The following is a 25012-nucleotide window of genomic DNA, read 5'->3' as shown; positions in this document are numbered from 1 at the left end:
CTAGGAAGTTTCTTTCCTGAATCTTTTCCTGGGGGAGTCCCTGAATCAGATTGAGAACTATTAGGTACTTTTTCAACAGATGAGGCACCTATGGCCTTATCCTGTTCTCTAAGCATGTTAAGTAACAGTTCCAAGGAAGGATTCTTCCCTACACTCAAACCTCTCTCTATGCAGAGACTCCTTGCTCTTTTCCAGCTAAGGTTGTCATATGCAAGTTTGGACAGATCAACATTTTGGCCTGTGCCAGACATTTTTAGAGAGAGTTAAAGTGATAGAAAAAGAGAAAAAAGTTTTCAGAACTTTTTGGAAAGACAGAAAAAAAACTTTTAAAACTTTTAAGAACTTTTTGAAAGTTTAGAGGTACTTTTCAGCACTTAGTAAAGAGTGAAAAGAGGAAATGCAAAACTTTTTGGCTATGTGTATATACACTGACCTTGTTTTGTATATTTTTCTCTTATGAAAAGTACAATGACAAGAGCGGTAAGTAGTCTCAAGCACTTATCCCACCACTGCACAACCAATGTAGGAGGCTGGACTGGCTTGTAGTGAGTACCAAGGGGTACTTGCACCTTGCACCAGGCCCAGTTATCCCTTATTAGTGTATAGGGTGTCTAGCAGCTTAGGCTGATAGATAATGGTAGCTTAGCAGAGCAGCTTAGGCTGAACTAGGAGACGTGTGAAGCTACTACAGTACCACTTAGTGTCATATGCACAATATCATAAGAAAACACAATACACAGTTATACTAAAAATAAAGGTACTTTATTTTTATGACAATATGCCAAAGTATCTTAGAGTGTACCCTCAGTGAGAGGATAGCAAATATACACAAGATATATATACACAATAGCAAAAATATGCAGTATAGTCTTAGAAAACAGTGCAACCAATGTATAGTTACAATAGGATGCAATGGGGAAACATAGGGATAGGGGCAACACAAACCATATACTCCAAAAGTGGAATGCGAACCACGAATGGACCCCAAACCTATGTGACCTTGTAGAGGGTCGCTGGGACTATTAGAAAATAGTGAGAGTTAGCAAAATAACCCTTCCCAAGACCCTGAAAAGTGAGTGCAAAGTGCACTAAAGTTCCCCTAAGGACAAAGAAGTCGTGTTAGAGGAATAATGCAGGAAAGACACAAACCAGCAATGCAACAACTGTGGATTTCCAATCTAGGGTACCTGTGGAACAAGGGGACCAAGTCCAAAAGTCACAAGCAAGTCGGAGATGGGCAGATGCCCAGGAAATGCCAGCTGCGGGTGCAAAGAAGCTTCGACTGGACAGAAGAAGCTGAGGTTTCTGCAAGAACAAAAAGGGCTAGAGACTTCCCCTTTGGTGGACGGATCCCTCTCGCCGTGGAGAGTCGTGCAGAAGTATTTTCCCGCCGAAAGGACGCTAACAAGCCTTGCTAGCTGCAAATCGTGCGGTTAGCGTTTTTGGACGCTGCTGGGGCCCAGAAGGGACCAGGAGGTCGCAAATTGGACCTGAAGAGAGAAGGGACGTCGAGCAAGACAAAGAGCCCTCACTGAAGCAGGTAGCACCCGGAGAAGTGCCAGAAACAGGCACTACAAGGATGCGTGAAATGGTGCTCGCCGAAGTTGCACAAAGGAGTCCCACGTCGCCGGAGACCAACTTAGAAAGTCGTGCAATGCAGGTTAGAGTGCCGTGGACCCAGGCTTGGCTGTGCACAAAGGATTTCTGCCGGAAGTGCACAGGGGCCGGAGTAGCTGCAAAGTTGCGGTTCCCAGCAATGCAGCCCAGCGAGGTGAGGCAAGGACTTACCTCCACCAAACTTGGACTGAAGAGTCACTGGACTGTGGGGGTCACTTGGACAGAGTCGCTGGATTCGAGGGACCTCGCTCGTCGTGCTGAGAGGAGACCCAAGGGACCGGTAATGCAGCTTTTTGGTGCCTGCGGTTGCAGGGGGAAGATTCCGTCGACCCACAGGAGATTTCTTCGGAGCTTCTGGTGCAGAGAGGAGGCAGGCTACCCTCACAGCATGCACAAGCAGGAAAACAGTTGAGAAGGCGGCAGGATCAGCGTTACAGAGTTGCAGTAGTCGTCTTTGCTACTATGTTGCAGGTTTGCAGGCTTCCAGCGCGGTCAGCAGTCGATTCCTTATCAGAAGGTGAAGAGGGAGATGCAGAGGAACTCGGATGAGCTCTTGCATTCGTTATCTAAAGTTTCCCCAGAGACAGAGACCCTAAATAGCCAGAAAAGAGGGTTTGGCTACCTAGGAGAGAGGATAGGCCACTAACACCTGAAGGAGCCTATCAGCAGGAGTCTCTGACGTCACCTGGTGGCACTGGCCACTCAGAGCAGTCCAGTGTGCCAGCAGCACCTCTGTTTCCAAGATGGCAGAGGTCTGGAGCACACTGGAGGAGCTCTGGACACCTCCCAGGGGAGGTGCAGGTCAGGGGAGTGGTCACTCCCCTTTGTCCAGTTTCGCGCCAGAGCAGGGGCTTAGGGGTCCCTGAACCGGTGTAGACTGGCTTATGCAGAATTGGGCACATCTGTGCCCAAGAAAGCATTTCCAGAGGCTGGGGGAGGCTACTCCTCCCCTGCCTTCACACCATTTTCCAAAGGGAGAGGGTGTCACACCCTCTCTCAGAGGAAGTTCTTTGTTCTGCCATCCTGGGCCAGGCCTGTCTGGACCCCAGGAGGGCAGATGCCTGTCTGAGGGGTTGGCAGCAGCAGCAGCTGCAGTGAAACCCCAGGAAGGGCAGTTTGGCAGTACCAGGGTCTGTGCTACAGACCACTGGGATCATGGGATTGTGCCAACTATGCCAGGATGGCATAGAGGGGGCAATTCCATGATCATAGACATGTTACATGGCCATATTCGGAGTTACCATTGTGAAGCTACATATAGGTAGTGACCTATCTGTAGTGCACGCGTGTAATGGTGTCCCCGCACTCACAAAGTTCAGGGAATTGGCTCTGAACAATGTGGGGGCACCTTGGCTAGTGCCAGGGTGCCCTCACACTAAGTAACTTTGCACCTAACCTTTACCAGGTAAAGGTTAGACATATAGGTGACTTATAAGTTACTTAAGTGCAGTGTAAAATGGCTGTGAAATAACGTGGACGTTATTTCACTCAGGCTGCAGTGGCAGGGCTGTGTAAGAATTGTCAGAGCTCCCTATGGGTGGCAAAAGAAATGCTGCAGCCCATAGGGATCTCCTGGAACCCCAATACCCTGGGTACCTCAGTACCATATACTAGGGAATTATAAGGGTGTTCCAGTAAGCCAATGTAAATTGGTAAAATTGGTCACTAGCCTGTTAGTGACAATTTGAAAGTAATGAGAGAGCATAACCACTGAGGTTCTGGTTAGCAGAGCCTCAGTGAGACAGTTAGGCACCACACAGGTAACATATACATGCACACCTATGAGCACTGGCGCCCTGTGTGACAGGGTCCCAGTGACACATACATATAGGCCACAAATCTATGAGCACTGGGGTCCTGACCAGCAGGATCCCAGTGACACATAACAAACATACTGAAAACATAGTGTTTTCACTATGAGCACTGAGGCCTGGCTATCAGGATCCCAGTGAGACAGTGAAAACAGTGACAAACACCCTGACATACACTCACAAACAGGCCAAAAGTGAGGGTAACAAGGCTAGAAAGAGGCTACCTTCTCACAAACATTTTCAGGAATATCGTCATTTTCCTGTCTGCCTCATCCCTGCAGACCCCTTTATTATGTCTCCTCTTTACACAAGCTGTTTGAAACTGATTACCAAAGATCCCCAGTAAGATGTATTTCCCCTAAAATGTTTATATAACCCCTTTGCCAACCACAAGCTCCTTGTTAACTGGCTGTACATCATATTCCCTGTAAATTTACTAATACAGCCTAATTGTAATCTCTCTGACCATTACCGTATCAGCGCGAGCTCTTTGACCACCACAGGCTCATTTAAAATCTATGAGCCCCGCAGCTGCCCTTCAAGCTATCTAACCACTGCAGGTTGCCTTCAAACTCTCTGATCACTGCAGACTCTGTCTTAATCTCACCACCGCAGGATCCATTTTAGGACTTTATTTTTTCATTTTGCAAATATGAAGCACAGTAAGTTATACAATTATAAATGTTATAAACAAAGTATTTTCCTTGGGTCAGGCTGACATCATTGATTATTAGGGCAGTGAGCGGCTATCATCGTGGACATCATAAATTCTGAAGCATCAGAAGTGGAACTAAAACACGTGGCGTAAATATGAGCCTCAATGTGTGCCAGATATGTGAAATGCCAATTGTTCCTCCTCTGCTAAACAGAAACATACTTTTTAGTGACTCAAGATGCAGGAGAAATGACGGTAGCCTGAGTGTATGTCAACAAGAAGAGTTAAAGGGCCATATGTACTAAAGCATTTTCCCATAGACACAGAATGGGTAAAACCCTTTGATACATCTGGCCCAAAATGTTTAATCTGCGAGACAGGTGGCTATCCACTTGTAGTGGCTAGATATACCCTTGAAGGACCTCACGACCCTTTCGATCTATTTCTAATTGGCTGCATCGATATACATGCTTCTGCTAAGTTATGCTATTTAATTTGTATGTTGTAAACCTGCACAGGGTATCCTGGTGCTTTGAAAGGTTATACTATTGGAGAAAGGTCTGAGTTAGAAAGGAGCAACGGAACAGAGTGATTCAACAGGCCCACAAAGGTGGCAGAATAACCAAGTTTTCAGCAGATTTTTGAAATGACGAAAGGTCTGTGGTAAGACAAAGATGCACTGAAGGATTTTCCAATGGTGTGCTGCCAGAAACCAAAAGAAGCGACTGCCAAACCTAGCAAGCCTAGCAAGATAGATGCGGTGGATAGGGGAGAGGCATTGCTAGGATGACCGTAGCAATCTAGCTGGGGTAAATAAAGAAATTCAGTTCTGCTGATAAAGTAGTTCGGTGGAGTGGATTGCTCCGAGGGTGTGACTCCGAAGGTTAATAATGGTTTGATTATGCAGCAGGAGTCAATGGAGTGGGGTTCGAGGAGGAGTGGGCTGAAGTTTAGGAACTAATCATGCTGCTGCATTCTGGAATGTCAGTAGTCAAAAGGCAATCTGGAATGCTGATATGTAAAGAGTTGCCACAGTCAAGCCAGCTGGTTATCAGAGCTTGAGTGAATGGTTTATGTGACCCTATTGAAGATTTTATGGACCATGTGGAAAACGCCATTGAAGAGTGCAGAAACTAAGGTCACTTGGTATTTTCATGGGCAGATTTTTGCCTGCTATGATGCTTTCTTAGTAGAGTCGCTGGTGCAGATGCAATCCTAATTTGGTGGGTCATCTAGGTCATGACATTAGGCAGCGTCATTTAACCAGTCATGATGGGTGAGGAACCTTGAGTTCAGCCTATTGCTTTCATGATTCCTGCTAGTAGTAGAAGCATAGCAGTCAGTTTGATGTAACTACGTGGGATTTTGACCACATAACCCACCCTCAACGGGCACCATTTTGGCTATATGTAATATTAGTTGTAATATCCGCTATATCCTCCCATAATGCATGCCTCACAGGGCAATTCCAAGATAATTTCATGACGTATGGAATGGAGTGTGAGCTCAGAACGCATTTGGAGTTTATATTTCTGGGCGGTATAGTAAAATCTGGTTGAGAATTCATAATGTATGATTTCGTATCTGTGGTTCATGGAGATTACTTTTGTCTTTTTCCGGCACTACAGCTAGGTCTCATCATCTATATTTTGACCAGTATCTAGCTCCCACTGTTTACAGGCATGAAGCACTGTGCTGTCAAATGCATCTGTGTACAGTTGATGGAGTTTTTAAGACGCAACCTCTGGAGTTGGGGGAGGTTATCGCATTAAAGGCTCCACTTAAACTTGTAAGCACCCAGAACTCTACAGACTCCTTGTAAATTCTTTCACCCCTCTCTTGACTATGTCTCTCTTTAAACTTGAAATACCTTCCACGTGGCCACAGTTTTTTTAAACTGCCACCCAGCCTCATTTGGCCAATTCCTTTTGTAAAAACATGTTACTAAATTACTTCTGCTTGTTGCACAGTCTATGTGACTTACCAGCTATTTGTTACTATTTCTCCTAGATCTAAATCCATGTAAGGTGAATCCCTGTCACAACGGCGGACTCTGCCAGCAGTATCACTACAACTATGTCTGCCTTTGTCCGCCACGGTTTACAGGAAAACTGTGCGAAACAGGGGAGTATGGAGTATTGAAAAGTATTGAATATTAAAAATTGACACAAGTCCACTAAGATTCACAGTGCACATTAACACAAACCAAAACCCATAACTCAGGTAATTCCTTCCACCTATCACCACACACAGAAGTACACACATATTTACAAGTTAACACAAACCGTCTGCGAGCACACATCTCTCCATTGTAAAACGGCACGTATAGGTGCACAGGTATACTGACACAAAAGCTCCACGCTGACATATTTGTACACAAACAACTCAACACAGAAATATGATTGTGGCACACAACTTCTAAGAGATAGACAACTGTAACCATACACACATCGATACACCCACATAGACACACGTCAGATGCACATCGCTTCACAAAAGCACAACAAATCCATGCAGCCACCAACTTCTTGGGAAAATAAAATCCCCGAGCGTTATGATTCCAAAAAAACAGATTTACCACAGACTCTCACAGTCAGAAACAATCCTGACAGTAGCACACACTCCCACTCGCGTTTTATCTCGAAAGTACTCCCACCTGCGTGTAAAAGTCGGAAATAAATACATTTCCTCCCTGTGTGAAACGCTACAAAAGGTCTTGAGTTAATTCACATTTCTTTAGAATTTCTGCATTATCAGCAAGATGATTTTAACTCATATCAGAAAATTGACAGACTGGGACCTCTAACATCCACAACGAACAACTCAACGAAGTAATCCTGTAACTACTCCACTCTTTATCATAGGTGAAAAAAACTCCCCATTTCCACGAAGAGGCTGAGATTTTGAAGTTTTGCCCTTTATTCGATTAGTGAAATCTTTCTATTTCAATCTCAGTTAAAATAATAACAATAAAAACAGGATCATAGGATTTTTTCAAAGGGAAGTGTTTTTTTTCAACAAATGAGTATTTTCAACAGATGCCAAATGTTTTTTAAATGTATTAAAGATATTCAGGACAGTTAAACGGCTTTGCTTTGTACTCTATTGAACTGCAGCATTTCTATAGAGCTTTCTACCCCTGACATGGCCAGGAAGGGCTCCAATTCTTTTCAGGGTCCATGGCACCCTTATTGAGTATAGGGTGTAGTATGTCCTATATGGGAGATGTTAGGTAAGGGTGGCGAGTAAGGTTCAAAGACATGCTTCAAGTGTAGAGATACCCCAATGGGTCTCAATAGCACTTCTTCAGCTGTATAAATAATTAAATGGTGCTGTGCAAAAGCTTGAGATGTTATGGAAAGTGTGAAAATAAACTAATTCGTGCATACTTTCCAGTTTATACACTAATCAGCATCTTGTGATTACTTGGATGGGAAACGTAGGTTTTTATGAGTGCTCTTTCGTATCCAAAGTGACTGTTATTTCTTATTATTATTACAGGAATAACATTTCAGAAGTCGACCTCCTGGAGAACAGGCTTCCACAAATTTGACACTTTTTGTAGGGTGGGACAAGTCAATGGTCCAACCTAGGATTCTCACTTCGAGTGTGTGGGATGGTGGGCCCTAGTTCTTGAGACCAGAAAGTAGAACAGGGCTACCTGATGCATTTGCCGAATACTAGTATGGCAGGTTTTTGAGGTATTTAGGTTAAGAGTTTTGACTAGCATCTAGTCGTCAGATGTTTATAGGCACTGTCTGAATGTAAACCCGATAGATTTTCATTCTTTACAATGAACTGTGTGTCAGCAATGTAGTTGTTGCAGCTGAAATTAAATGAGAAAATGAGCTTAGGTAAAGGGGAAAGGTAAACAAGGAACAAGAGCAGAGAATTGGTCTAACCCTGGGCTGTGCTGCCCGTGTGTTTGATTCATTCTGAGGTGATGTGAGATGCTAAGAGATCAGAGAGGACAGAAGCAACACATTTTAAAATGATTCCTTGAACTCTTACACCATCAACTCTCTATGGAAGTGCAGAGTACATGGAGCCCCAGGGAACTTTAGTCACAGATAACATCAAAATTCACAAATATGCCAATCGCACTCTCCTCTGCAATGAAATTCTGCTTTGTTCTAGCGATCCAGCAGTTCAACAACTGCTTGCATATTATTAGGCCTAATAGTTGTAAAGGCTTGGAAGGATGTGGCTGCTCCATTGGTTGAGGTTTGAGCTCAAGGCATGGATTTTTGTATGGGCATGGAACGCCCCATTTATAAATCGAGAGGTTGCCCTAAGAAACTCTAGAAGATCTGGAAGGGATGGTGGTTAGAAGTATAAACTTGGAGCCTTGCCCAGATACGCCATGTCTAGCCACTAGAGATCTGTCCGTAGTTAGAAGTGTGAGCAGGATCAAAGTTACATTTTTAGAAGAAGATTTACATGAGTAGTTTTGAGTTTTCTAGAGAAAATCCCAGTTGCTAAGGGGTTGTTGAGGAGGGCTCTGAAATACATGGTAGTAAATCTTTTAGAGTGCTGTTGATGCCGTATTTTTTACAGAAGTTTTGTTTTTGTATTGAGAGACAAATATTTCTTAATGACAAGAAAGAAAAATACTCAAGTATGACCAATATCTTATAATCAGCATTGTGTCTTTTGAAAAGGGAGCATTAGGGGTTTCCAATGTCCCTATCTTTCTCAGACTCTAGTGCTAAAGTGTTCAAAATGACCTTCCCTCTCCCCCCTCTCAGCGAAGGCTAGGCTTATGCAGCACTTAATGTAATGGCCAGACTAACAGAGCTCTCGGTGAAGCCCATAATCCCGAGCTCTTCATAGAGACCACACTCACTTAGCTCTTGGTGTATCTCAGATTTGCTCACTCACTCAGCGCTCAGTAAGGCACAGACTCACTCAGCTATTGATAAATGCGAGACGCGCTCCTGATAAAGCTAAGGCTCAGTCAGTTGCTGGTAAAACACAGACGCACTCAGCTCATTGAAAAACCTAAAAGACACTGGTGACTAGTAACAAAACTCAGAATCATGTGCATACCTCTAAGGAAAGTCCAGACTTGCTGAACTTTGGACAAACTTCAAATTTGTGATAGAGGTTCACAGGGTACTTGAGTAAAGCAGGACTCACTCGAGTCTTGGCAAAATCTTGACTCCAATAGCTTGTGTTAGAGTTCAGACTCACTCAGTTTCCGTTAAAGGCAAGATTCATTCCGATCCCTGCAAATCCACAGCGACTCACTAAGCTTGTGACAAAAAAAACAAATGGTTTTGCCACTTAGTAAAGCCCAGATACAAAGGCTTACTCAGGTTTTATTTATGTTCAAACTCACGTAGTTCGTGGTCAGTGCTTAATTTGTAAATAAAAACATGCCGGTGCCCAAAGCCCTCCTCTTAAACACACGGCTGCTGCATTTAATTGTAGCACAGAATACTGAGGAAGCGTAATCCTGAAGCCATCTCGGGCCTCTTTAATCCATTTACAGCCACTCCCTGCCCCTTCAGCTCACTCTGGCAGCTTTCTACTTTCTCCCTTTGTGACGCCTTTTTGTTTTTTTCTTCCTCCGTCTTTCCCATATGTGTCTTTTGCTCGCAGTAAATGCTTGAACCAGAAGTATAAGCGTGGGCCCTCAAAAATAAGTGCCGGTGCTTAGCACCGGAAACAATATGCACAAATTAAGCGCTGTTCCTGGTAAATTCTAGACTGTGTCTCACACAGTTCATGATAATGGTAAGAATGTGGCAGACGGTCTTATCTGTATGAAGCATACAATGCAGTATATTTAGTTAGCTATACCTCTCCACATATTTGCACAAGTACAAACAAAAAGGTCAGCTTTCCACAGACCCACGGCTATAAGAAACATTGCAGCTTAACAACAAATAACCACTTACAAATAAAATAATGTACAGATCACCCTACAAAGATTTAACTGTATAGGACGGTTGAAAAAACCTTGTGTAGAAAATGGCCTGATAGGAAACTGTATACCCATGATCCCAAATACAACAAGAAACAAAAACACACAAAACTAATGTATATTGATCAAATAAACAATACATTAGTGTTAACTAAAGGAATACATGTGACCTTATACACAGAATTCTACATCTCTATAGCTATCCAAATTTATAACTTCAGCAAAAAAAGGCCTATTTCCCTTGTCCCAGCCTACTGCTTATTTTATGTTTTTTTCACTACAGAGAAGTTTGAATGCTGGTATAAGAATGGAGGATGTTTGCAATACTGTCAAGATGATGGTGAGTCCCAAGATGTGACTTGCTCATGCGCCGAGGGCTACATGCTAGATGGGAATGGCAAGACCTGCTCTCCTTCAGGTATGGGCCATCATGCCCTATTTACTGTATGTTACTTGTACAGTGCCTTGTACAGAGTCATGTATCTCCATAATTACTAACTTTCTCTTTTCAGGAGTGATGGTCTCAACAGAAAATTGACAAATTTTGAGCATATTTTGGGGTTTTCACTCTAAAGTATAGATTCTTCCAGCAATATTTCAATTGGGACTGAAGACATTTTTTTAAAACCCAAAGGTGTTTCTTTTTGAACAATATCATTTTAGATGGTTTAGGCCCTGGCACCCCCCAAAGTCAGTTCTGCAGTGATATTCACCCTTGTACTTCAAGACCTAAATGATGTCCTACAGCGGATTAAGTCCAAATCTAAAATCTTCCAAAAAGATTTCAAGCCTCTTCAGGTACACACTTGGCAACAAAGCAAACACTCACAGGCCCTGTCCCATATCGGGTACAAACCTGAAATATAGCAATCCCTGCATTTGATATTCTTTACATCAGGAACAAACTCCCTGCCTGGGACCTATTCTTTTACTGGGTTATATTATGTCATATTATGTTAGTACAGTTTTTTAGAGTGCTCTTAAATCTAAGCATGCTCTCATGGCGCTAAGGATCAGGGTAAGAACAAAAAGGGCAGATTTAAATAGTTTCCAGAAAGAAGTGAGTTTTGAGATCTTTCCTAAAGGTGAGATGAGATGCAATCTGATGGGGACGAGCCAAGAGAGCATTCGACATGGAGGAATGTGGCCCAAAATGAGCAACCTTCAGCTAAAGTTTTCCAGGTTTGGCTAGGCACCAACCGAGGAGCACAGTAAGAGAATTCAAGGAGTTATTTACTAAAGTTTTGAGTAGGCTCGTGCTTCAGACGAAGCAATGCAAAGCATTGCATCAACTTACTTACCATTCGAAAAGATGTGTGTGTGATGCAAAACTGTGCGACCCCATGTGACTGCCCACCCAGTCCTTAGTAAATAACCCTGAAGAGTCCCAATTGGGTGGTTTCAATTAAGTCTCCATAGAAGAAGAGTGCAACTGAACAAGTAAATGCATAGTGTACAAAGCAAAGAATGTAAAATAATAATGGATTTGATAGGTACCCAGTGTAGCTTGTGAAGGAGGTGGGAGGCAGAAGCAAAATAAGGGCACCCAAGAACAAGGTGAGCTGTTTGCTTTTTGACTAATTGGACTAAATGAAAATGGAAAGCAGTGATGACTTAATACCTCCTGCATACTGGTGGAATAATCAAGGTGTGAGCTAATTAGACCAGCGGATGAGTGATTGTCAAATGATAGAAATGTGTCTGAGTTGGTGGAGATGGTATGTACAGAAGGAAATCATCGTGGAGACCCAAGAATCAAGCTGGAGTGGATTCAAGTTGGGTTCCAAGAAGTTTGACGGTAGACATGAGGCAGGTGATGAGGATCTTGGTTTTTATTCATATTTGGTTTCAAACAATGTTGCCTCATCCATTCTCTGATGTCTGACAAGCCGTGTTGGGTTATGCAGTCATCGGTGCACTAGCCAGACAATTGAACAATTGAAAATGCAGATGTGAGCGTATTAATAAAATTGGAGGGTGATATGAATTATGGAGGCCAGAGATCGAGCACAGAAATTAAAAAGATAAGGTGATAGAGTACAGCCCTGGAGAACAACTTAGGAGCAATTGGATAAAAGAGATCAGAACCAACAGAACACAATAGAACCAATACCAGCTTTCTCGAGCTCAAGCAAGACCAGCTTATTGTCAACAGTTGTCAAACAACAATGATAGATCTAAAAGAATCATGTCATTAACAACGATGCTGTTTGCAATGAGACGGAGATCATCAGGCAACGCAGTCATCAAGAGTTCAGTGTTCCTCATGGGACCAACCCTCCTTGAGAGACTGACTCACTATATTCCTTTATGGGGCGTGCTCAACATGTTAGCACTTTTACTTGTGTAAAATTGGTCCCACAAAGTGGGATCCGATTAATCAAAGTCCCCATCGGACACTCATCAACAAATCATTCCATTTAAACAACATGAAGCACATTAGGCTCCACAAGGAATACAGAGATTGGTTAGGTTTTCAAACCATAAATGATTATTAAATGTTAAAAATTCACCCAAGTCAAAATCATGAAGTCAGTGACAATCAATAATCAATAAATAAACGCATTAGTTAATGTGGCGTTCAAATCAATCAAAATCATACAAGTGGACAAATTATCATAATTTTGCCTCAAAGGAACAGCTAAGTAAAGTCAATTCTCACATAAAGAGAGTTCCCTAAATTTCCTATGTTGTTCTGCTCTATTCAAAGTCTGGAAAATATGTGCTCAGTAAGCATTTTGTAAGCGTGCTGAACTGTACCCTGCACGAGCTTGAATCACACAATTCTAACATTTGCTACACCTACACACCGTTCCTGTAAAACAATCCAATCAAGTTAGAGTGAAAAAGTACATCCTTGAGCTTATTGGTTTGTCAGGATCCTTCACAATACAGCTTTTCTTAGCATCCTTCAAACGTACATGTATCTGCTACAAACAAGACACATTGGACCAGCCCATACTCTGCAGGTGTTTTCTTGGATTCTATACCAATCATCACATTCCACAATGATCACAACTAAAAAAAAACATTTCTTCTAATGAGAACGTAAGAAACAGACCACCATGTTCGACAACATTGAAATTCCACTTTCCTAAAAACAACATTTCACATGTCATGAAGCAAGATGGCAAACAACTTAGCAATTTTAAAATAAAGGCCTACATCAACTATGGCCAATCTAAACATAAATAATACATAATTAATAGCATACATATTAACATGTTTATGTCTATGTGATGCAAAAAAGAAATTAATGCGAAAAAAAACCCTTTTACATTTCAGATTAAAATCCTCACATACCACTATTCCTGTGTAGGACTTGTTCCTCTTAGGGTTCCAGCCCCTTTGTACATATCCCCCCAAAAGACCTATTGAACCTAAATGGGTATCCTATTGCATCATCACTATTCTTGCAGGGGTTCAAGGTCTGCTACACATCCTCTAAAACACCTTGAACTCCACAATCTCAGAAATGCGCTGTTGCACATCCATCACAAACTTTAGCCATGAACGAGTCTTTTATCTCTGTAGATAAATTTAAAAAATATTAAACACTCTGCAATGCCAGTTCCACGTCAGGGACATACTCACCACAGTTCAATGCATGCATGAAGTGGTTTTCCCATCCAGTTCACATCCAGCAAAAATCAAGCCTTGAACAGTAATTGCACATACAGATGCTAAATGCTTTAAAGTCTGAAAGAGATGGCAGATGCCATGCGCAAATCTAGTGTGTCTTAACCCTAGAGTTAAACCAGCTGAAACAGAAAAAAAAAACATGAATCTCTATCCTTCATGTCATTGAACATCCTTATGCTCATGTTTCTAACATCTTGTGGTCTTCTTAAAAAAGTAAACTGTTTGAGAGCAAATAACCTTCATTGCAGCACTGGTAACACCATCATCCTCCTAACAGTTCTAAAGTATATAAAGAGGTACGCTAAGGCATTTCCTTATGGAGGCTTTTTGGGCCAGATGTACAAAGCGTTTTGCATGGTGCAAACAGCAAATTCCGCTGTTTGCGCCATGCCAAACGTGCACCGCGATGCGCATTCCCATTTTGCGAGTCGATAACCTGGTTACCGACTCGCAAAATGGGAATGCGACTCGCGAATAGGAATGGGTGTTCCCCTTCCTATTTGCGATTCGCATCGCGATGCAGAATGGCTTTGTGACTGCGAACACGGCCGCAAAGCAATTCGCAGTTAGCACCCATTACAAATGGGTGCTAACCCATTCACAAAAGGGAAGGTGTCCCCATGGAACCCCTTCCCCTTTGTGAATGGCTCTGAAAAAATTAAACAAAAAAGTTTCATTTTCTCGAGTGTATTGCAACTCGTTTTCCTTGAAGGAAAACTGGCTGCAGTACAAAAAAAACAAAACTGCTTTATTAAAAAGCAGTCACAGACATGGTGGTCTGCTGTCTCCAGCAGGGTACCATCCCTGTGAGTGCAGCGAATCGCAAGGGGGTCGCAAATTGCGACCCACCTCATTAATATTAATGAGGTGGGTCTTTGCGACCCCCTTGTGATTCGCAGATGGTCTCAGGGACACCATCCTGCATATGGGTGTGTAACTCGCAATTTGCCAGTTGCAAACCCATTTCTTGCTACATCTAGCCCTTTGTTAGCCAATGATGGGTGAGCACGCTAATACAAGAAACTAGGGATGGAGTTTGACTATCTGCATTTTCAGTAGAATGTGGATTTTTTTTTTACTGACATGCCTCTTTGTATAAGACAAGAGGCCTTGTCTCGAAAATCAGCTTCTGACTTGCAGAAAATGGGATCCATGAAGAGTCAAATTTTTTTGAGACAGAATGAGCCCTGTTGCTTTTAATAATACTGCATGTTTTATTTGTGTCTACATAAACACTTTTTTGTTGACATTGGAGTGTAACTAATTCAAATTGAAAACTGTCTTTTAATGGAAGATCTTTATTGTTGTATAAGTAAAATGGCATGCCTTCCTTTTCGTCTCCTGTATGTTTACCGTTATATTTGACTTCCCAAGTAATATTGTTATGGTGCAATTTATGGTGCTGTTTTTGCATATTTTATGTTGTCTAATAAACTAATTTTTCAAGTATAACATAGTCTAACTCGTGTACAGGAGGCTGTAAGGTGAAAATCTTGCAATGCTGTTTAGTTTCAAATCATTTTTTAATTTGGGACACTTCGGGTTTTACAATCTCTGATTACCCCATCTGTTGAGTAGTTATGGAAGGTCATTAAATAGTCTTACTGAGCAAACATTCTTTGCAATAACTGTCAGGTCAGTTCACTGTTTCTAATGGTCTTATAAATCTACTCGCTTTTCTCCATAATGTCCACAGTGATTATTTGTGTTAAACCAGAGTAGGGAGCCCAAAGTCTTGACTTTCCCCACTGGAGAAGCTTATAAATATTTATCAGTGCAAGAAATATATAGAACGTCATTAAGGGAAATTTTAGAGCGTGGTTTGAAACAATGTAAGCACAAAATACAGTAATGAGCACATAGGCCTTGACTGCCAGGGCTGTTTTGGAGTTTGTACCGCCAACAGGCTGGCGGTACAAACTTGGGCATTACGACTGCGGCGAAAGCGCTGCGGTCGACCGCCAGGACCGGTGGTTTCCCGCCACTTTTGTCCCAGCGGTTGTAATCCGCCAGGGCAGCGCTGCTTGCAGCGCTGCCCCAGGGGATTACGAGTCCCCCCCGCCAGCCTTTTCATGGTGGTATGAACTGCCATGAAAAGGCTGGCGGAAAGGGGAAACACTGGCCCCTGGGGACCCCTGCACTGCCCATGCCACTGGTATGGGCAGTGCAGGGGCCACCTACCACGGCCCCATGGAGCTTTTCACTGTCTGCATAGCAGACAGTGAAAAGCGCGATGGGTGCAACTGCACCCGTTGCACAGCTGCAACACCGGCTGCTCCATTTGGAGCCGGCTCCCGTTTTGCGGCCGAGATCCCCACTGGGCCGGCGGTTGCCAGCGGTTGCAACCTGCCAAAGTTGAAATGAGGGCCATAATCTTCTGTATGAGGTCTCCCTTCAATCAGAAATAGTCCAGCACACAACTTATTTCTTGCTTGTGTCATCCTCTACAATTGGGATAGACATACTACTACTCAATTTAGTTGTCTTAGAATTTCCCACATTCAACAATTCAGCACACTTTAATGACTATATGAGTTTTGGTTCACATCAGGTGCAACTCATACTCATACCAATTCCTGTTTTAAAATAATATCCAGCACACCTGATGCATGCGCAAGGTGAAATGTCAGACGGCAAATGCTTCAATGCTTCAGATAAGTTTGCTTTGATAATGACTCTAGAAATCCTAACCCTAGGTTACAAATTCATAGGAGCCTGCTAATACAACATGGTGCTTCTTAAGCTGTTATTATTTTTGAGTGCACACAATTATACATGCCCATTCTTCATTGTGCATGACCACACACCTTGTAGCACACACAAAGTTCCTCCATCTGGGATGCTATCATGGGCAGTTGGATGGACAGAGAGCGCATAATGTATTAATATAATTATCCATTATGTCAATGAATGTAAATGACCAGGAGATCTGACTGTTGTCAACTGCCATGTGCATCCCTCTTCTTAGATATAACAGACACCTATATATATATATATATATATATATATATATATATATATATATATATATACATAGTGTGGCACTATATATACAATTGTCTATTATACCCATAAAGTGGGAGGCACATATACTAGACCCACATCCCAGCCCCTCACCTGCCCTGCTTCACAGAATCGCATGACTGGCTACAGACATAATAGTCTAGTCTAGTCTATAGCGGGATGGATATTTGACCGAGTAACATTGCAGTTAGGGCTGTGCCCATCCTCAGAGCATGTATCCATGTGCCAGGACTTAATACATAAATGAAAAAAAAGGACAAAACATGGCCTGCCAAATTTAGGAACTGTTTGACAGAATGATTAAAACCTCTCAAAGTGAGCCTTTGAAAAAGGTTTTATTGACTTGAGAAGAGTAAGCACCTGTCCATTTCCATGGAATGGAACAAGCACCCATCTTTTTGAGAGGTTTGGAAGAATATCTGTACAAAATCTGCCTTTTGGGTGGTCATCCCATATTATTGGCCTTTTGCTGGATCCTTAATTTTTGCTGGCTTTGGAACTCTGTGCACTTTAACTCTGCTAACCATGCTAACCAGTGGCAGAGGGCTCGTACTCCCTCTTTAAACATGGTGGAATTGACATGTTTCTAATTGGTATTTTTAACTTACCTGTACTTCCCCTGGAATATGGGATAAAATGTACCGAGGGCCTGTAGGTTAAGTGTCACTACTGGGCTTCAGCACCTATTGTTCCATCCACTACAATGCTGGTGTAAAACATGGTCTCAGGCCTACCATTGCAGTCTGTGACAGTTTAAAAACCGCAATTCAACCTGTAAAAATAACTGCTTTCCTCTTTGAACAGGTCAAAACCTCACTTTTAAATATCAATAATTCACCCCACACAGGCTTTGTCATCCACAAGGCAAGGTGCATGGTATTTCAAAGAAAGCCATGTAGAATTGTAATGCCCTTACAGTGACAAGTACTTAAAAGCTCTTTTTTCACTGTGGTAAGTCTATCTGTCCTATGAAGGGACCCAGAGAACAGATTAAAAATCCTTACATTGCATCTCAGAATGGGAATAGCTAGAAAAATAATGAAAACATTATTTTTAATGGATATTAAAAATTAAATTAATTGATTAAGTTGGATTTTGTTCGTGGATGGTAAATTTGCATTCGCTCTCTGATTTCGGCTAGACATTACTTAGCTTTTGAATATGCGTAAAAGATATGAAGTGCTTCCCAGGAGGCATGGGTAGGCTGACCTGAATGGGAAGAGATGACTCCTCTGAATCTGGGAGAATATGATATGCAGGGTGGGGCTATGAATATTCTTGTTAACATTCCACTACCAGATAATCTGTGAATGTCAAATCCTGTTTGACAGGTGTACTATGTTTTACATATAATACTGGTGGGCACAGTTGAAATGAAAGGAAACAGAGAGACCGAACAGTTCCTAAGTATCTATTGCCTGGTTGCTGGAGAACCATACTTTTGTTCTGCCAAACTTCTGTCTCTGGGTTTTACATATACCATTAGAGGGGCACTTCAAAGGAAGGGAAACAGGATGCCTGAACATATCTTGTGTATCTCCTGTCTTGTTGCTTGAAATCTCCACTTTTGTTCTGTCACACTTCCGTTTCTAGGTTTATTGTGGGGAACATTAACTTTCCCAAATTATATTTTACAGCAAGATGTGGGGAGAAACTTGGTTTACTATAGTGAGCTCTCCACACGCACCCCTATTCCTCAGAGTCCAAGTTTGGTGTCGCTGAAGACTTTTTCCATCTCAAAAATGCCCAGAGTGGGTAGGGTTGGCCTCTGAAACTGTTACCTCAGCGGTTAGGGCAGTCGTTTACACCCCCTAGCTCATCCCAGGCATAAATGTTGCACCTCCTCATGAGGGCCTGGGGGCTTTAGAAGTCTATTTCTTTGGTGGATTGGGATTTAAAAGACCAAAGATAGAAGGTTAAATATTTGAGCAAGATGAACCAGGTTGGGGTATCCGACCCATGCTCCATTGTGACCAACATTAAGTTGTGCCCAGTTCATGATCTATTGCGACCATTGACTATTTGTGGCACTATGGTGGTCATTATGAGGCTGGTGGTCATTAGACCACCAGTCTTACCCCGGCGGTATCCCCGCCGTAGATCCGGCAGTGAAGACTGCTGCATAATGAGATAGGCGGTTTGGCTGCAGCCAAACTGCCACAATGCTGCCAGTACCGCAAGGGGAGTCAGACCTCCGGGCTGGAGGTGAGCACCTCCGGCCCAGCAGCAGCCGTGAGACCGCCGGCGGTATTATGACCGGCAGACCTCTAGGCTTTCTGTGGCGGTCGCACTGCCACGAAGACCCTGGCGGTACTGCACCCGGCAATAGGAATCTCCATTCCTTTAGCCAGCACCCTCCCCCCCCATGTCCACACATATGGACACATCCCCTCCGCACTTCCACACACATGCAAGCACCCTTCTCCCACTTCCAGGCACATGCAAACACCCTCCCACCACATCCACACACATGCATGCACCCTTCCCCCACTTCCACGCACATGCACGCACCCTCCCACCCAATTCCACGCACATGCACGCACCCTCTCACCCAACTGCACACAACCATACACACACCCACACTCGCACTCACACAAATGCCCCCCTTCCGCAACCATGCACACCACAACTGCATCCATTCACACACTCCCCCTCTCAACATTCATGCACACTGACTCCGCCCTCCGCATTCATGCACACACCCAAACACTGCTCCATTCACGCACCCAGACACCCACATTCGCACACATACATGCACCCAGACCACACACATACCCAACACCACCCCCCCCCTTTCAGCGATCAACTTTCCTGGTCCGGCAAGGTGGTCGTCCGGGAGGAGATGGATCCTGGCGTTTTCCACTGCCAGCGCTGCACTGCCGACAGGACTCTGCCATGCCATATTACGTATCGTAATACAGCAGGCGGAGTCTTGTTGGCGTGGTGGTGCTGGTGGTGGAAGCGCCTCTCTTCCCACGTAAACGGACAGAAATCCCACTTAACTCAAAATATGGCAGACTTCGAACGGCCAGCACTGGCCTGCTGTATTACGATAAGTAATATGGCATGGCAGAGTCTTGTTGGCGTGGTGGTGCTGGTGGTGGAAGCGCCTCTCTTCCCACGTAAACGGGCAGAAATCCCACTTAACTCAAAATATGGCAGACTTCGAACGGCAGCACTGGCAATCTGTTGGCAGCAGCGGCTTCGGCAGTCTTGGAAAAAGATCCCCGAAGTCGTAATAACCACCTATATGCTTCTTGGAGCTATTGCTACTTACTACTTTAAAAAATTCATATCTCCATTTTCCCTTATTGGATTTTTGTTACTGTGGAGTGATTTTGTTTATTGAATTTTACTCAATTGTTGTAACACAATTTGGGATTTTTATTGTTTTGCCTTTCAACTTTATTACTGTTTTGGTACTGCATAAATACTTTATACATTGCCCTAAGTTAAGCCTGTCTGCTCAGTGTCATAGCTACCAGGGGGTTGAGCTCAGGTTAATTCAGAGACTTTGAGGGTTCACCCGAACAAGGGATATTATTATTCCTTGAGCTGGGTAGTCACCCATCTCAAATAATAATCCAGCAAGTGTGGTGGAGCAAGTGAGAATGAGAGAAAAGCAGGTGTATAATATAGGCCATTCAGATGTTAAACAGATTTTTTTATCACAAATTTAGGAACTGCTGAAAGACATAGTTATGTGCTTCCAAAAACCATTCAGGAGGTACCCATGAGGTATGGACATTAAGGAAATTGGGTAGGTGCAGAACATATATATTTGGGATGTTAGTGCGCACCTAAGTGTCTTTGGTAGTTGGTGTACACTGATTAATTTAAAGTGGCGTTTGCAGTGAGTGGGTAACAACCATGTCATCCCATGTAAGAAGTGAACTTGATTTCCAGTAGTCTTAAATTTATAAGCAATCAATACTTGTTAGTCCTGACATCCTTGGTGTGGTTTCTCACTTAACTTTTTGAATTCAGATTTCTTGTTTTGCTGACTTCTTTTTTGCTGGCATTAGGACTCTGCTCACTTTAGCAGACTACTTGTGTCTAGGGCTTGTACATTAAATGCTGCCAGTGGGCCTGCAGGTTTGATTGTGCCACCCACGTAAGTAGTGCTTTAAAATGTATCAGGCCTACCTTTGCAACCTGTGTGTCAGCAGTTTTAAACAGCCATTTTGACTTGGCAAAGTAAACCATTTACTAGGTCTAAATCTTCCTTTTTTAGGTCTCAGCTCTAGACGGTGCGCATGTGCTGTCTCGAACTGAGACATGCTGTATCTGCTTCAGCCCACCAAGAGGCTTCCCATTTGCTGGCTCCATCATCACTCTCCCAGTCTTTAAACCCATTTGTCCATGGCATGCATTTGTCATGCCTCTTACTGTGTTTTCTCCTCCCCAAGTGCAGCAACCAAGTACAGTGTCCCTCAACTATCCCTCAATTTATGATTAAGGAACTACTTTGTTCTTCCTTTAGGAGCTCTCCTCAGAAGCGCTAGTATTCATATTAGCGCAGAGCACTGTTTCTGTTTTTTTTACATATCCCTTGTTCATACGTCTCCTCCCTCCTTATTTCAGGCTGCCGAGGCATCCTCCCCTACCATTGTTGCTTCGAATCCTCTGCTTTCACTGCATGAGAAAAGCTGCTTTTCCACATTGCAGACTACCTCGGCCCCATCTGCTGCATTCCCAATCCAATGTCCATCATAGATGCTTCCTGGATTCACAGACCATGACACACATTTTGATACCGGTGGTGCGTGTAGAAAATAAGCCATGTGGCAACCCTAATGTCACTGACATTTGTCACCCAATGGTCACAGTCCAAAACAGGTGCCTTTGCAAAGTGTTTCTTGTTATGAAAACGCACCAGGACACTTTTGACAAGCATATATAAGCTATATAAATATAATTGATCATGACAAACTACATCAAGACGATTTACTGACCATCACTTTTTATTTCTACCTATGAAGATTGACGTGAGGGTCTTCCAGTCTCATCTATGCTCTATCAATTCAAATGTAAGAATGGGTGTTCCATTGTATACAGAGCTCTGATTGGTTTAATGTTCAGTAGAGGGCCATCTGAATCTGGGTTATTTAATCTCTCATTGGCGCCTTGCTTGGTCATGTCTTTTAGTAGACATATGCAAGATATGTTTGAAAGAATGTAAGTGGCTCCAAGTACCGATTGACAGCTTTTCTTCTCCAATAGGTGTGTGGAGAATGAGGAACTAAGGTTGAGACGAAGTTTGGGTTCAGTGCAAATTACTGGTGGTGACCAATGTTCCCTCTAATTTGTTTCCACTGTGTGCAGCATTGTAAGGTGCTGCACCCAAGGGTACGTGTGCCAAGAAACTGACCATTTACACAAGTGCAGCGCGCAACTACCAAGATCAGTGGCATTTGCCCCTTCATACTTTTGTTTTACAGTTAAAGCAAAAAAGGAACATCTTTACAGATGGTCCACTGGTCCATTTAATAGGGAATTAAGGCAGTTTTGTGATCTAGTGGTACACCCCAAGGACATAACCTGTTAAGTAACACCTACACCCCAGTTAAAGGAAGAAGAGATCAGGAGGTTGAACCATTATGAAACTTTACTGAATACTCTCGGAGTGCTGCAGAGGGCTGTGTACATCAAACAGAGAAAGTAGTACAATTACATAACATTTACAATTTGAGTCACATACTACTGATGAATGCCATGACGGCCCTGCCAAAATGCAGGGTGAAAAATCTTCAAAACCAAGCCACACATGGATTGTACGAGGAGCCGTGTAGTGTTTAGACAAGTCAGGTACCAGCACTAGATACAGTTTCACTCTCTCGGGTGATGCAGGCAGTGACGTGGCGTGGCAGAAAAATGTGGGCTTGGCAAAGAGGCCTGTGCGGGGGGAAGGAAAGGTGTGCGCACGCACGCACCTTACAAGGGTGGTGACCCTTGAGAACTGCTGCCAATATTGGAACTCGCAACGCCTGTGGCTGCCATGAGTGCCCCTGTATTCCATACCCTATTGTCTTGCAGCGTATCACTAAGGCTGTGGGCCTGTGCCAGTATGTACATCTGCTGGCTGTACATCAGTCATGGAGGAGAAACACCAGGGAATATCCATCCCTATAATTGTCAACTTAACATTAGTCAAGTTTGTCACGCTGGACTACGTATACACACAGAACTAAAAAAAAAGCATTGGCAAAGGCAATAGCTTTCGGCAATCTAAGGCCTATAGACGTTGGTAATGTTAAAGCATATGTGTATATCAATAAAAACAGCCCCGGAGCTGTACACAAGTGCACCTACATTGCCAATGCAATATAAATCTGAGATTGCAGAAACCTATTGACCTTGGCAATGCTTGTAAATAAACATGTCACAACTGGGGTCGGCTCTGGATAACCAGAGGGCAGGGTACAATGTATTTAAAAAATTGGACTTGTACTTTTAAGGTCTGCTTTTCTGGGTAGTGAAAAACTCTTAAATTAATTTTCACTACTGCAAGGTTTACCTCCCTCATAGAATAACATTGAAGTTTCCTTACTACATTCTATAAGTATATTTTCAGAATGGAAACAGGTTATCAGTTCATATTTGGTGTCTCTGATATTTGAATTTAAAATCCTGACTTTGGTGAAGTGGAATTTTAAATTACAATCTTGAGCAGGGTAGCAGTGCTTCAGACCAGCAGTCCAGCAGAGTGGAAGTCCTTTCAGTATCACAGCATTCCTTCTTCCTGCTAGAGAATCCACAGGTCAAGAAGTTTACCGAAGAGTTTGTGTCTGGGGTCCAATATATATACCTTGGCTTTCCTTTGAAGGTAGGAGAAGCTTCTAGAAGTTTCCCTTTGAAGTCCCCAGGCATCGTCCCTTTCCTGTCCTGGCTCCAGACTAACTACAGTCATGTGTCCCCAGAATCAATATTATAGGTGCACCATGTAGTGTGTCCTAGGGTAAGGGAGAGGAGTGACGCAAACTGCCCCAACAACTGGTGGGAGTCTCTCTGTTGATCTACAGTCAGGGTAGTGGAGAGGAAGACACCCTCCACTGACCCATCCTCCTCCTTGGAAGAGAGGAGGTTGGGGAAAGGTTCAGTCTCCTCCTTTATCCGATCGTCCATGACCCACAACGTGATGAACTTGGACTGCTCAAAGTGGGGTTTGAGGCAATTGACATGCAGAACTTTCAAAGGTTTCCTTTGAATTTGTGGTCCACCAGGTAGGGGACCTCACTCTTGCACTCTTCCACTTCATAGGGCCCAGACCAGCTGTCTTGCAGGACTCCACAGGCTCTATCACCCACACTTTTTGGTGAGGCTGAAACGCAGCCAGAGTGGCTTTAGGTCATACCACATTTTCATGACCTCCTGGCTAGCTTCTAGATCCTCTTTGGCTTTCTTCCAGAAGCGCTTCATCTGGGTACGGAGTGCCAGCATGCAGCTGACCACATCCCGGGTGGGCCTTCTTGGGAGCTTGCTCACAACCCTCCTTCACCAGACTGATAGGTCCTTTCACAGTGTGTCCATGAAGAAGTTCAAAGGGGCTGAAGCCAACTCCCTTCTGCGATACCTCTCTGTACGCAACCAACAGACATAGCAAGATGCCATCCCTCTTCCACCTCAAGGACTCTGATAGGCCCATGCTCATGCCTCTACGGGTCTTGAACTTTTCAGCAAGCACATTAGTTTGGGGGTGGTAATGACTGGATAACTTATATATAACCCCACACTCCTTCACATAATGTTAGAGTCCAGGTGCTGGGATCGAGGTTTTTGGAGTCTTCTGTTCCAGAGGTTCAACTTAGGAGGTCTGTCAACTAGGCCTTGGAGTCACTCTGGGGTCCTGGGTTCAACAGATGCAGGTCCAATTCTCCTCATCCAGGCAAATGGGCAGCAGGTCAGCACAGCAGGGCAGGGGTCCTTCAGAACAGCAGTCCCGCAGAGTGGCAGTCCTTTCAGGAGCACAGCAGTCCTTCTTCCTACCAGAGTATCAACAGGACCAGAAGCGCACTGAAGAATTGGTGTCTGGGGTCCCATATTTATACCTGGGCTTTTCTTTGAAGTGGGGTGAAGCTTCTAAAGGTTTCACTTTGAATTCCCCAGGAATCCTGCCAGTCCTATCCTGGCTCCAGGCTAACTACAGGAGGTAGGCCGCCTTTTGTGTGAGGGCAGGACACACATTATTCAAGTGCAGCTAGGGCTAGGTCCAGCCACTGCCACTGATGGTCCATTCAAACTCACCTAAGCCTCCTATTGTGTGTGACTGTATTGGAGGAATACACAAAGCCAAACTGTCTACTACACCACGTCATGTGACTCAGAGAGAGGTTG

At 43.5% G+C, this 25012-nt stretch overlaps 1 protein-coding gene across 1 annotated transcript in view; it reads left to right on the top strand.

Moving 5' to 3' along the window:
• The window catches only part of LOC138265751 (coagulation factor X-like), a 264842-nt gene that overhangs the window by 173380 nt on the left and 66450 nt on the right, over window positions 1–25012 (top strand). Inside the window, exons 5-6 of the mRNA XM_069213758.1 lie at window positions 6094–6218; window positions 10301–10430. Of these exons, the coding sequence (XP_069069859.1) occupies window positions 6094–6218; window positions 10301–10430 (255 nt within the window). The remainder of the gene's footprint in view (window positions 1–6093; window positions 6219–10300; window positions 10431–25012) is intronic.

This window comes from Pleurodeles waltl, chromosome 11, assembly GCF_031143425.1.
Source record: "Pleurodeles waltl isolate 20211129_DDA chromosome 11, aPleWal1.hap1.20221129, whole genome shotgun sequence".
In the NCBI taxonomy this organism is placed as follows: Eukaryota; Metazoa; Chordata; class Amphibia; order Caudata; family Salamandridae; genus Pleurodeles; species Pleurodeles waltl.
This window is presented reverse-complemented; position numbering and strand designations above follow the sequence as displayed.